At 45.4% G+C, this 13,053-nt stretch overlaps 1 protein-coding gene across 3 annotated transcripts in view; it reads right to left on the bottom strand.

Annotated features, from left to right (window-relative positions):
* Nucleotides 1-571: 571 nt before the first annotated feature.
* The window catches only part of LOC139578671 (exocyst complex component 2-like), a 95,265-nt gene continuing 82,783 nt past the window's right edge, over nucleotides 572-13,053 (bottom strand). For all 3 annotated transcript variants that reach the window (XM_071406595.1, XM_071406594.1, XM_071406597.1), the window contains 7 exons: nucleotides 11,229-11,345; nucleotides 10,571-10,712; nucleotides 6,256-6,311; nucleotides 5,559-5,681; nucleotides 1,781-1,842; nucleotides 1,347-1,406; nucleotides 572-1,152 (listed from right to left, as the gene is read on the bottom strand). In XM_071406595.1, the coding sequence (XP_071262696.1) occupies nucleotides 1,059-1,152; nucleotides 1,347-1,406; nucleotides 1,781-1,842; nucleotides 5,559-5,681; nucleotides 6,256-6,311; nucleotides 10,571-10,712; nucleotides 11,229-11,345 (654 nt within the window). In that variant the 3' untranslated portion in view covers nucleotides 572-1,058. The remainder of the gene's footprint in view (nucleotides 1,153-1,346; nucleotides 1,407-1,780; nucleotides 1,843-5,558; nucleotides 5,682-6,255; nucleotides 6,312-10,570; nucleotides 10,713-11,228; nucleotides 11,346-13,053) is intronic.

Here is a 13,053-nt window from a genome sequence, read left to right as displayed (position 1 = left end):
TTTGGTTGGAGCTAGTTGATTTCTGGTAGGTTATTCAAGTCCTCATCATGTTTTGTGTTGAGTTGTCTCGTAATGAGTGATGTTTTCATAATCAGTCATGAACGTGTGTAAAATGTTACAATATTTTGTGATAAAATCCCACAGTGCCGGTTCTAGGGACGCGCCCTGTGACAATCCCACCACTCAGCTCACGAGTCATGGGTGTGGCAGCCTTCGTCTACTACGTCTGACATACGACCACACACTTCAAAACCGCAACCATCCATCGCAGTTCAGTTATGGCTAACTCCTCACACCTACAACCGAATCTCTGTGCAACATTTTTATAGCCAGCAACTAAGGAGTTAACATAGACCACTCCCCACCCCACCCCGCCCTACCAATACCCTAACCGGCCCTACCCCAGACTCTAGTGTGCCAGACATGAGCTGTCAGTACAACAACCGCCTGAGGTGACTGTTTTGGCTACTAACGTACTGTTGAACGGCTGAGGCCTTACCGTCTATGGGACAGAGATGACTATATGCTCTCTCTTTCACTGTCACAAATGTGGCTGTTACAAGAACAGAAATAATGTAAATATGTCTTTATTTGGCAATTGAGACGGTAATAAGAGGACAGAGCATTATAATGGCCATGTGCAGTTTCTTTATGAACATACAGAAATCAGGGACCACATATGTTGACTCATTTCTCAGTAGAAGAGAGACAGTCGTGTCTCGAACACCAGGCTAGCATGACCTAGCTTGCCTACAAGGGACTAGATGCTGATTTCTAGATGAGTTGCCATCTAACAATAGCATAATTAGCATGATTCCACACTAGAGGGGCTGCCCAGATTAACTGTGAGATTAACTCAGAAAATGAGTGTACATATCTAAGACTAAAAATGAGATTAGCGTGAAAAAGACTAGTGTGCAAGTTTCCATTCTAGATCTTATAACAATTTAACAAAAAAAGCTACAAGAGTTTATCAGTGCAAGTAAATAGGCATTGCACATATTTGATAGAGATACTATAGTGCCATTATAGTAATGTCGAAGAGACGTTGTACAGACTCATCTCTTGACAGGCTGGACATTAGAGGGCTGGAAACAGGTGAGCTGGAGCTGCATACTGCTCTTAAACGTATTCAGCAGCTCCTCCAGTAACCTAGAGAGAGAGAGAGGGAGAGAGAAGACAACAAGAGACATAGACAGAGTGAAAATAAGAGGTAGAATCATCCCCCGCAGTACTGTGCAGATTATAATTTTACATCATGAATCTTGTTCTAGTGCCAGCTTGAACCTTGACGAATGACTTCCTTTTTTTGTCTGCTCCAAATATGACCTCGATGAATGACTTACTTTTTGTCTGCCCCATTGTGTAGCTGGGGAAGGACCTCCAGAGCCTGCTTGAAGCTGGCGCTGAAACAAGATACACACAGTTAACACTACACCACACACACCAACAAATTATACTACACACACACAGAAGGAGAGAGAGACATACCATAACACAAAGACAGACTCATATTAAGTCACAGAACCTGATTAAACTAGTTGGATTGCCGGTAAAGTTCTGCTTTCGCTTCCTTTTCCATATACCACCAGGTGATGATGACTAGAAGATGAATGTGATTTACAGGAATGAAAGTGAGAGTAATGTATAATCGCTCTAATTCATGTACATTTGTATAGTATGCACAGTGTATGGAAGTGTAGTGTATGTGTACGTGTGGTAAACAGGTGTGTAGTGGTGTACTGCAGTACAGTGTCAATGAGGGTTCTATGGGCCTTACTGGCTCTCAGATGACAGGTAGGAGGCTACAGCATCTCTCAGAGAATCTATCTCCAAACGGGCCTGCAGAGAGAGAAAGAGCGGGATGAAAGAGGATAAAGAGAAAGAAAGGAATGGATAAAAGCATATACGGATATACTTAGGGTACTTAAAGTATCAACATTTCAGGCGCTAGAGTGAGCAGTATATAGTAGTTTCACGAGTCAGGATATGACCCAGATGCAGACACAGGAGGCGAATAGTTCGATACTCAGAATATTTATTATACAAAAGGGCAGGTCGAGGGCAGGCAGTGGTTCGTAATTCAAGGCAGGGTCAAACAGGGACAGAATGGCAGCCAGGCTCAGGGTCAGGACAGGCAGAAAGGTCAGATCCGGGAAGACTAGAAAAACAAACTTGAGAGCAAGAGAAACGGGAACAGGAGACACAGGGCAGTGAGACAGAGGTTTAATCCTAGACACATGGAAAGTGGGATGTATACAGAGGGTGCGGGGCAACAGAAGACGAACAGCAGTGGGGCTAAGGACTTTAGAGATGGGGAAAGGGCCGATAAAGCGGGAGGAAAGATTACAGGACTCCACCGGAGGGGCAGATCCCGAGTGTAGAGCCATACCCTCATCCTGAGACGATAGCGGGTAGCCGGGGTCCGGTGCCAGCTATACCTCTTCCAGGTATGCCGACAGCGGCGGACAAACATCTGAGCCGAGGGTATGTTGACCTTCCTCTTGATCAGGGAAGAGCCGGGGCTGATAACCCACGGAGCACAAGAGACCAGTGGCCGAGCAGGGAAGGGTGTTCTGGGCGTACTCCACCCACACAAGTTGTTGGCTCCAGGTGGGTGGGGTTGGCCGAGATGAGGCACCGAAGAGTCGTCTCCAGGTCCTGATGGGCACGCTTCGACTGGCCGCTAGATTGAGGATGAAACCAGGAGGACTGGCTGGCCGACGACCCAATGAGGGTGCAGAAAGCCTTCCAGAATCGTGACGAGAACTGAAGACCACGATCCGAGACTATGTCGACCGGAAGTCCATGGATTTGGAAGACGTGCTGTACCATGAGTTGGGCCGTCTCCTTGGCTGAGGGTAACTTGGGAAGGGGGATTAAATGGGCGGCTTTGGAAAACCGATCCACCACCGGTGGTGTTGCCATCAGACGGAGGAAGACCAGTGACAAAGTTCAGGATATATGGGACCAGGGGCGATGAGGAACAGGGAGTGGTTGAAGGAGGCCGGCCGGAGCTTGCCGCGGAATCTTAATCTGACCCTGGGTGATTAAGACGATGGGAAAGGAAAGCGCAGGGATGCAGCTTTTGGTCCTGGGAAGAACGCTGGGACAGGACGGCCCTCACTCCAACGTCCGAGGCGTCAACCTCCACTACGAACTGACGGGACGGGTCCGGATGGATTAAGATGGGGGCTGTTGTGAACCGATGTTTAAGATCCAGAAATGCCCAGTCAGCAGCTGGGGACCACGTGAATGGAACCTTGGGTGAGGTGAGTGCAGAGAGGTGGAAGCCAGGGTACTGTAGTCCCGGATGAAGTGGCGGTAGAAATGTGCAAATCCAAGGAAACGTTGAACCTTCACTTTGGATGTGGGTTGGGGCCACTCCACCACCGCTCTCACCTTGTCCAGATCAATCTAAATGTTCCCGGCAGCGATGACGTATCCCAAAAAGGAGATGGTGGAGCGATGAAATTCACACTTCTTCGCCTTGACAAACAACTAGTTCTCCAGGAGGTGCTGGAGGACTTGGACGTAGAGAACACACTCCTGAACCGAATGGGAATAGACAAGGATTTTGTCAAGGTAGACAAACACGAACCAGTTCAACATGTCACGGAGCACATCATTGACCAGAGCCTGGAACACTGTGGAAGCGTTGGTCAGTCCGAATGGCATAACCAGATACTCGTAGTGCCCACTAGCTGTGTTAAAGTCTGTCTTCCATTCGTCTCCTTCCCAAATCCGAACCAGATGGTAGGCGTTCCGAAGGTCCAACTTCGAGAATACGGTCTCCCCCTGGACAGGCTCGAAAGCCGAGGAGAGGAGTGGTAGCGGGTAACGGTTCTTTACCGAGACGTCATTAAGGCGAATGAACCCTGCTCCCAGAGAGTTCTCAATGTACCCTTCCATGGTCTTGGTCTACAGGCCAGACAGGGAATAAAGCCGCCCCAAGGCTGTGTAGTGCCAGAGAGGAGGTCAATGGCGCAGTCATAAGGTTGATGCGGTGGAAGAGATGTGGCACGTGCCTTGTTGAAAACCACCCAGAGGTCCTGATACTCCACGGGAACTACGGAGAGATCCAAGGCTTTACCCATGCCGTAGGAGGACGTCCAGGGGCGAGCTGCGCTGCCTTGAGGCAATGCACATGGCAGAACGGGCTCCAACCCAGGATAGAACCCGTAGCCCAGTCGATCAGGGGGTGTGCCTCTGGAGCCACGGCAATCCCAAAACCATGGCTGCATGAGGAGATTCAATGAGCAGGAATCTCATGGACTCAATGTGATTCCCTGACACTCGCAGGTTAATAGGAATAGTACCGTGGGTAACCATGCCAATAAAGCGTCCATCCAGTGCTCTGGCGTCCATGGGAATGGAGAGGAGTTGTGTGGAGATACCCAGCTCCGACACCAGGGTAGTGTCTATAAAGATCTCGTCGGCCCTAGAGTCCACGAGTACCTGGAGAGATTTAAACCGGTCACCCCACAACAGGATAGCACGGAGAGGAGTATGAGTAATGGGAGCTGGGAGACTCCCTGTATGGCCCACCAGCGTATTCGTACCTACTGATGAGCCGGGGCTTTTAACTGGACAGGTGGATATGTAATGTCCTGAAATTCCACAATACACACAGCTTTTAGAGCTCAGTCTGCGTAAACTTTCCTCAGGGGACAATCTAGCCCTGTCCAGTTGCATGGGCGCCGTAGGAGGCGAGTCAACAGTCCTCAATGATTTCTGAGGGAACTCGGGTGATATTGGATTCTCTTGGGAATGCAAGCGTCGAGGATTTCCGGGGTTCTTCGGAGGCGAGGGGAATACCGTGGACGGGTGCCCGGGATCAGACCTTTACCTACTGCGTCCCCGTAGTCGCCCATCGATCCTTATGGTAGTGGCTTGCTGCCTGGCAGATAATCAGCGGAATAGCTCCAGTAATGCATTGAAAGCATGGTCATTGTGTTCTGCAATGGTCTGGAGTCTTTCCATAAGCCTTTGAAGGAACTCCTCATGTCTTCCAATGGTAGCTCCTTGGGAGAAGACAGCGTTGCAGAGCTGGTCCGAGTCTGCTGGGTCAGTCATGGCCAGTTCGTACTACCACAACTCAGGATATGCCCCAGATGCAGACACAGGAGGCAGATTGTATAATAAATATTCTGCGTATCGTACTAAGAGGCAGGTAATGGGCCGGTCGTGGGCAGGCAGTTCGTAATCTAAGGCAAGGTCATACAGGCACAGAACGGCAGGCATGCTCAGGGTCAGGACAGGCAGAAAGGTCAGATCCGGGAAGAAAACACACTGGTAAGACCTGACAAGACAAAACATACTGGCAACAGACAAACATAAAACGCAGGTATGAATACACAGGGGATAATGGGGATAATAGGAGACACCTGGTGGTGGGGGGTGGAGACAAGCACAAGACATGTGAAACAGATCAGGGTGTGACAAGTAGGTAGTACAGCTGGTTTGGAAGAGGTAGTTGGGGGTTACTGTGGTCAGTAAGAGGGTAAATCCCCGCCCATTTGACTTAATCGAGAGACAAACTGAAAGTGTGTGTGTACCTGTATGGCTCCGTTCTTGCTGAAGGAGGAGACACACTGCATCAGGCGACTTATCTCTTCCGCCACACCCTCAATGATTCTAGTCAAAACCCTGGGAACTAGGTCCTTAGACACTGTAAAGACCTACAAAAGAGAGAAAGGGGTAGATTGAAGGTGTCCACTGATTCAATGAATTATGTAAGTCTACTGATTTAATGTAAGTAACGGTGAGAGGTTCTAGTCATTGTACAGAAGAGCAGTGGTCTAAGGCACTGCATCGTAGTGCTAGAGGCGTTACTACAGACCCGAGTTCATTCCCGGGCTGTGCCACAACCAGCCGTGGCCGGGAGTCCCATAGGACAGCGCACAATTGGCCCAGTGTCGTCCGGCTTAGGGGAGGGTTTGGTTTTACTTGGCTCATCTCTCCCTAGTGACTCCTTGTGGCGGGCTGGGTCCCAGCAGGCTGACCCTGGTCGCCAGTTGAACTGTGTTTCCTCCGACACATTGGTGCGGCTGGCTTCCGGGTTAAGCTGGCGGGTGTTAAAGAGCGCGGTTAGGCGGGTCATGTTTCGGAGCACACATGACTCCACCTTCGCCTCTCCCGAGCCCGTTGGGGAGTTGCAGTGATGAGACAAGAACGAAATATGGGGAGAAAAAGTAAAATACCAAAAAAAAGATAGTCATTTTAGTTGTGCATGCCTTTGAGTACAAGAATTACCTCTGCATGGACAGTGATGATGTTCACCAAGGCTTCTTTCAGATAGTTCCTCACACCTGTAGGAGAGTAGTTTCACAATGACATCAAAACCCAGTCCAACACCCAAACCTGATCAAATGAAAATGATCCCAGACCAAACACTGACACGTTTTCTTTTACTATAAGACCTGACTAAAATGGAGTGGGTGTGGAACAATAGTTGTGTCAAGCTTGGAGTTTCTGTCTGCCGTTAAGGCGGCACTAGTGTCAAACACACATTCATTTGCAATTTCGGCCTACTAAAGCCAGCGTTCTGCTACTTTCTGTTGAGCAAGGATTGGTCATTTACCGGTCTTATACCAGCGTTGTGACTTTTTATCCTGGCAATTTTATGATATCATTAAAATGCACATGTATTTATTGTTGTTGCTGTTTAAAACAAAACAGCTTGCTTTTTTTGTATTTTTTTACCAAACTTATTAGAATGATTCACTGTCCTGGCTTTATTGTGAGATCGTCCGTGGTGCGCATGCAATGTAACTTCTGGAGAAGTGTGATTGTCATCTGATCTGTTAGATGGTTATGATTATGTTGATAAAATTATATTTGGCAGCAGTATAACGGTGAGTGGGCATTCTCCTTTTTTCTTTATATTGGTTCTTTGTGCAGTTACTGTGAAAAGTTTGGATGTGTGTAACACCCTCCATAGTCTGCATTGTTTTCATATTATATGCACACAGTGAGAAATGATGGAATTGTGATACAGTGAATTATAAGTGAAATAATCTGTCTGTAAACAATTGTTGGAAAAATTACTTGTGTGATGCACAAAGTAGATGTCCTAACCGACTTGCCAAAACTATAGTTTAACAAGAAATCTGTGGAGTGGTTGAAAAACGAGTTTTAATGACTCCAACGTAAATGTATGTAAACTTCCTGACTTAAACTGTAGTTGATTTTATTAAAAACACATAGGGTTTGTCTATATATGGAACAATACACATTTAAACATTTTTACCAATTGATTAGTCGAAATAACAGACGACTTTTGGCCGACCAAGATTATTTTTTTGTCGGGGACAGCCCTAAACAAGTGACATCATTAAGGGATCATAGCTTTCACCTGGATTCAACTGGTCAGTCATGGAAAGAGCATAATGTTTTGTACACTCACGTGTATATTTCCATATTGAAGCCATGCAATTACTTAGAACAATGTGGACTGCAAACAGGTTCAAGTTACCGTATTTAGCAAAGGAATTGGAGTTGATGACAATGCAATACATAAAATGCACAACTTGAAGCAACCACGTATTTAGCTATGGAGCACATTCTCATTGGCCAGTGAAGGGCCAAGTCTCGACACACCCACAACTTGTTTATTCATCAAAACCCAGCACTTTGGCGCCACAGCCAGCAACGGCGGCCATAATTCTGGATGTGAAAATAGCAAAAATAGTTCTGACATAGCCCTGAACCTATTGCGCTACCGTCAGCACTTAAATTGAACATTTTGTTAGATCTGTCCGAAAAATGACCCTGGTCTTTCGAATGAGAAAGTGGTTTATAGACCCATATTCACTCTGGGGAATGGTGGATGAATGTATAAATATAGTCACCACTAACAAGCCATGTTGAAAAGACAATAGAAGAGTTGTATGCTGGTGTCTGGTACTTTAGGTTAGGTTAATACTTCCAAGGGGCGCTGTGAGAGTAATACCACGAGAAAACATAAGACCAAAACCAGTGAAAGTTGTCTTGCTCTGTTTCCGCGGGTAATGGTTAGCAGCATGCCCACACTAATCACACACACATATAGACGCTAAGTCAGTGAAAGTATCATATCCTATTCCTTATAGTTGTGGTTATTAAGCCCAAATGTTCCTGTTTCACTATTAGCAGAACACACACACTTTCACTCCTTGGAGCATTTTGGAGGTGGGGGAGTGGGGTTATGTCAAACACACACACCGATTAACTTCCTGTTCCGTAAGGTACGTAAACCACCAAGTTTCACCTGGTCTCACTGCACATCCGTGTGCATGTGTGTTTGTGTGTGCATGGACTTTTGCACACACACCCAAAACCACAGACCATAATGATATATTGTTCATGTCACTACTTATATCAGATCAATTTAGATAGTGTGTGTATGGAACGAAGATTCACTGAGAATTCAATGTTTGACATTTCCTGCACTGTGCAGATGACACACACAAGGAGCTCCCCCGCCCACAAAAACAAACAACTTCTTAAGAGAGAAAATGAGAGAGAGAGAGAGAGACAGGAAAAATATACAAAGGGTAGACATCAAGCCCATAGAGTAGACTCATATTTGAACCCCTGGCTAAGTGCATCCAAGCACTGTTTACAGTAACACTTCAAACAGACACACAGAGACATTACAGTATGTACTCCACATATGACATACATATAAACCACAAAACACACACAGGGCTGCTCAGACAGTCCCCTGAATTCCCCTGACAGTGGTCAGGTTTAGGATATTTGGAGGTAAGCCAAAAGACTACATACAGTGCCTTCAAAAAGTATTCAGACCCCTTGATTAAATAATTTCCTCCTCAATCTACACAGAATTCCCCATAATGACAAAGCAAAAACAGGTTTTTATAAATTTCTGCTAATTTATATTTAAAAATCCCCCAGAAATAACCCATTTACACAAGTATTCAGACCTTTTCCTTAGTACTTTGCTGAAGCACCTTTGGCAGCGATTACCACCGAGTCTTCTTGGGTATGACGGTACAAGCTTGGCACACCTGTATTTGGGAAGTTTCTCCCATTCTTCTCTGCGGATCCTCTCAAGCTGTCAGGGTGGATGGGGAGCGTCGCTGCACAGCCATTATCAGGTCTCTCCAGAGATGTTCGATTTGGTTCAAGTCTGGGCTTTGGCTGGGCCATTCAAGGACATTCAGAGACTTGTTCCGAAGCCACTCCTGCGTTGTCTTCGCTGTGTGCTTAGGGTCGTTGTCCTGTTGGAAGGTGAACCCTCGCCAAGTCTGAGGTCCTGAGCGCTCTGGAGCAGGTTTTCATCTAGGATCTCTCTATACATCGCTCCGTTCATCTTTCCCTCAATCCTGACTAGTCTCCCAGTCACTACCTCTGAAAAATATCTCCACAGCATGATGCTGCCACCACCAGGCTTGACTGTAGGGATGGTGCCAGGTTGAATCCAGATGTGACGCTTGGCATTCAGGCCTAAGATTTCGATCTTGGTTTCATCAGACCATCAGACCAGAGAATCATGGTCTGAGAGTCTTTAGGTGCCTTTTGGCAAACTCCAAGCGGGCTGTCATGTGCCTTTTACTGAAGAGTGGCTTCCGTCTGGCCACTCTACCACAAAGGCCTGATTGGTGGAGTGCTGCAGAGATGGTTGTCCTTCTGGAAGGTTCTCCCATCTCCACTGAGGAACTCTAGAGCTCTGTCAGTGACCATCAGGTTCTTGGTCACCTCCCTGACCAAGGCCCTTCTCCCCTGATTGCTCAGTTTTGCCGGGCAGCAAGCTCTAGGAAGAGTCTTGGTGGTTCCAAACTTCTTCCATTTAAGAATGATGGAGGCCACTGTGTTTTTGGGGACCTTTAATGCTGCAGAAACGTTTTGGTTCCATTCTCCAGATCTGCCCCTCGACACAACCATGTCTCGGAGCACTACAGACAATTCCTTCAACCTCATGGCTTGGTTTTTGCTCTGACATGCACTGTCAACTGTGGGACCTTATATAGACAGGTGTGTTCCTTTCCAAAACATGTCCAATCAATTGAATTGACCACAGGTGGACTCCAATCAAGATGTAGAAACATCTCAAGGATGATCAATGGAAACAGGATCCACCTGAACTCAATTTCAAGTCGCATAGCAACGGGTCTGAATACTTACGTAAATAAGGTATTTATGTTTTTCAATTTTTAATACATTTGCAAAAATAAATACGTTTTCACTTTGTAATTATGGGGTATTTTGTGTAGATTGCTGAGGATTTTTAAAATGTATTTTATACATTTTAGAATAAGGCTGTAATGTAACAAAATGTGGAAAAAGTCAAGGGGTCTGAATATTTTCAGAAGGCACTCTAGGTCAGGGGTTATTATGGGTAAACCCCCTCTCTCTGTCACACCTGTGGCTTGGCGCAGGAACTCAACATTGCGAAGGCAATCTCTGAAAACATTTGGGAAATTGCATTTTAAAAGTCTATCACAGTGCAGAGGTCGTTAATCTGTGTTTGTTTGAATCCTGGCCATAGCGCATAATGTCCTGCGATTAAGGTGTGCAGTCCCTCCAATTGAAGTAGACAGCATAGATCTGTGTGTGTGTATACCTGTGGGTGTACTGCAGTCCCTCCAGTCGAAGTGTCCAGCATAGATGCCTGGTTCCAGGGACCCTACGATGGGATCAGACTTCCTCTCGATGTAGGCATCAAACAAACTCTCATCCAGCTCCTTCACCGCATGTACAGTCACCTGGAAACAGAGGCAGAGACAAACCTAATTAACACAGCTACACAGACACTAACCCGGGAGCAGATTTAAAAAAATGTAGTTAGAAATCAGCAGTTGTCACAAAGTGCTTTTACAGTAACATTATCGATAGTCTTATAGTTACAATATAGTTCCCAAGGCAAAAACAAGGGCTCAAAAACCCACTAAACTGCCATGAGTGGCTTTGAACCAATTGCTACAGGCCGCTCAGCTGTCTTTACGGGAAGGTCCAACCAATATGTGAGAGAGAGAAAGAGACTGACTCAGAGATCTGACATTTAAGTGTTTAAAGAGAAAGTGAGAGTAATTGCTCTGCCCTGAAACAAACTTCTTTCTCATCATATCTTTGGCGACAAACATTCGTCTTCACAGAACAGCAAAAACTAAAAACACCAAAATATCTAAGGGGCCAGTTAACTGTTTGTTGTTTCTGACACACAGAAGGCTAAAGTTGCAGCTTCCCAAGGTTGTGCGTGTGTGTGTGTCCTCTCTACTCACCCGTGTGATCTTCTCAGTTCCGGTGAATCCGTGTTTCTCAAAGTGTTCAGCCAGATTAAGGAAGGTGTGTTTCTCCAGGTACTGACAGTTACTGAGGATGATCAGCAGACGCTGCTCCTACACACATGCACGCGCAAGCACACACACAAACACACACCGAATTTTAAGGTCAGAACATTGGATTTGTCATATTGAGTGGTCTCTGAACATCTATCTGCCAGTAATCTCATCACTGACTCCAACCCTGTTTTACTGGAATTGACTGATATCATGGTTTACTGCATACTACACACTCCGGGTTTCCCTCTGATACAAGTTCAATGATAACAGCTACCTCACTGACATGATTAGTGTAACAGGTAGGGTTCACTCTTAACACAAGAACCGTCATAGGCCAACAGCCACAATTTTTTTATTGACAAAATCAATGTCCTGCTCCTTCCCTGACTTTTCCTAAATGTTTGTATTTTACACTGCTCATTTGTCAGAATTTTGAAATCACAAACAGAAAAGTATTTAGAGCCTTTTAACCATTTGTTTCCACACCTATTCCCAACTTAACCCGCCAAGACAATGTGCTGTAGGACGTTGGTACCCAGTCAGGTGCTAAAGAGTCTCTCTCTCCTCACTGAATGACAAATGGGTGAATGGGCGATAATTGTGCACCTTACTTCACAATCAAATTTAAATTAGGCCTAACTGAATGATAAGGGGGGGTGAAGCAGTTGATTTAACTTAGAAAGACAATAGTGTAATGATGAGTTTGTGTTATGCCTATTTAAATCAGCAGCCAATAATTGGACAATAACCTCAAGGAGTGGGGGTGAGGCCAAGAGTACTAATCTGGAGGAAGTGCTTGGAGTCAAAATAGGATATCGTCGGGTCCCAGGTGGAGTAAAATGAGTTGGTTGACCCTCGAATGGTATACTTCATTTTTTTCTAATTTTAGGAACAGCATCAAATATTTGAGCCAAAGAGAAGCTAAAGGTGGATTTATAGATTTTACAGTCCAATAAACTCCTTCTGCGGGTCAACAGAGAGGCAAAGGCATCTAGCCGTCTATTGGTCAGGGAAGGATTGTTGTTTGGTACTCCAAAAATACACATTTCTGTACTAGGCTGCAACTCTATCAAATGCTTCAGAAAGGGTTTTAAAATATAGTGGACCAATAGCCTACCAGATGGGGACAGGACCAGAACATGTGAGTCAAGTCCGCCAAGGAGCTTTTACACCGGTCACATGTACCTTCAACGTTTGGGTAGAATTTGAACAATCTGGCCTTACTGAAATGGATACAGTGAAGTACCTTAAACTGTATAAGGCTGATTAAGAGGAGCTTCCATTTACCCTAAGTAAGGCACTATTCCAGACTTTGTCAGAGATCTCTCCACCAAGTCCCCACTCAGATCAGATTTTATTAAGTGACGGGTTATCAAGGGACATGAACGATTATCTAAAGAATATGGGAGATGAGTCCCTTTAGTTGAAAAGGTGTTTTCAAAAGGGCATCCAAACTCAATCCGGGTGATAGAATTGGAAAGCCGAGGCTTTGATTGCAAATAAACTGCCGGATTTGGAAATACCTAAATAAACTTGAATGGGGTAGATTCAATTTGATAGAAACGTCATCAAAATTGGCAAAGGTGCCATCAATATAAAGGTAATTAAACTTAGTAAAGCCATTCCTCTGCCACAGCGTAAAAGCTGAATTTGCCTGGAAAGAAGAGTTGATTATTACATAAATGACCTTGAATAGAGAAATCACAGAATTTAAAACGTTGACGGAATTGAGTAAAACATTGAGTATTGACAACAATTGGACTGG

Source organism: Salvelinus alpinus, chromosome 6 (assembly GCF_045679555.1).
Source record: "Salvelinus alpinus chromosome 6, SLU_Salpinus.1, whole genome shotgun sequence".
NCBI lineage: Eukaryota > Metazoa > Chordata > Actinopteri > Salmoniformes > Salmonidae > Salvelinus > Salvelinus alpinus.
Note: the sequence above shows the minus strand (reverse complement) of the source record. Positions and strands in the feature narration are given on the sequence as shown.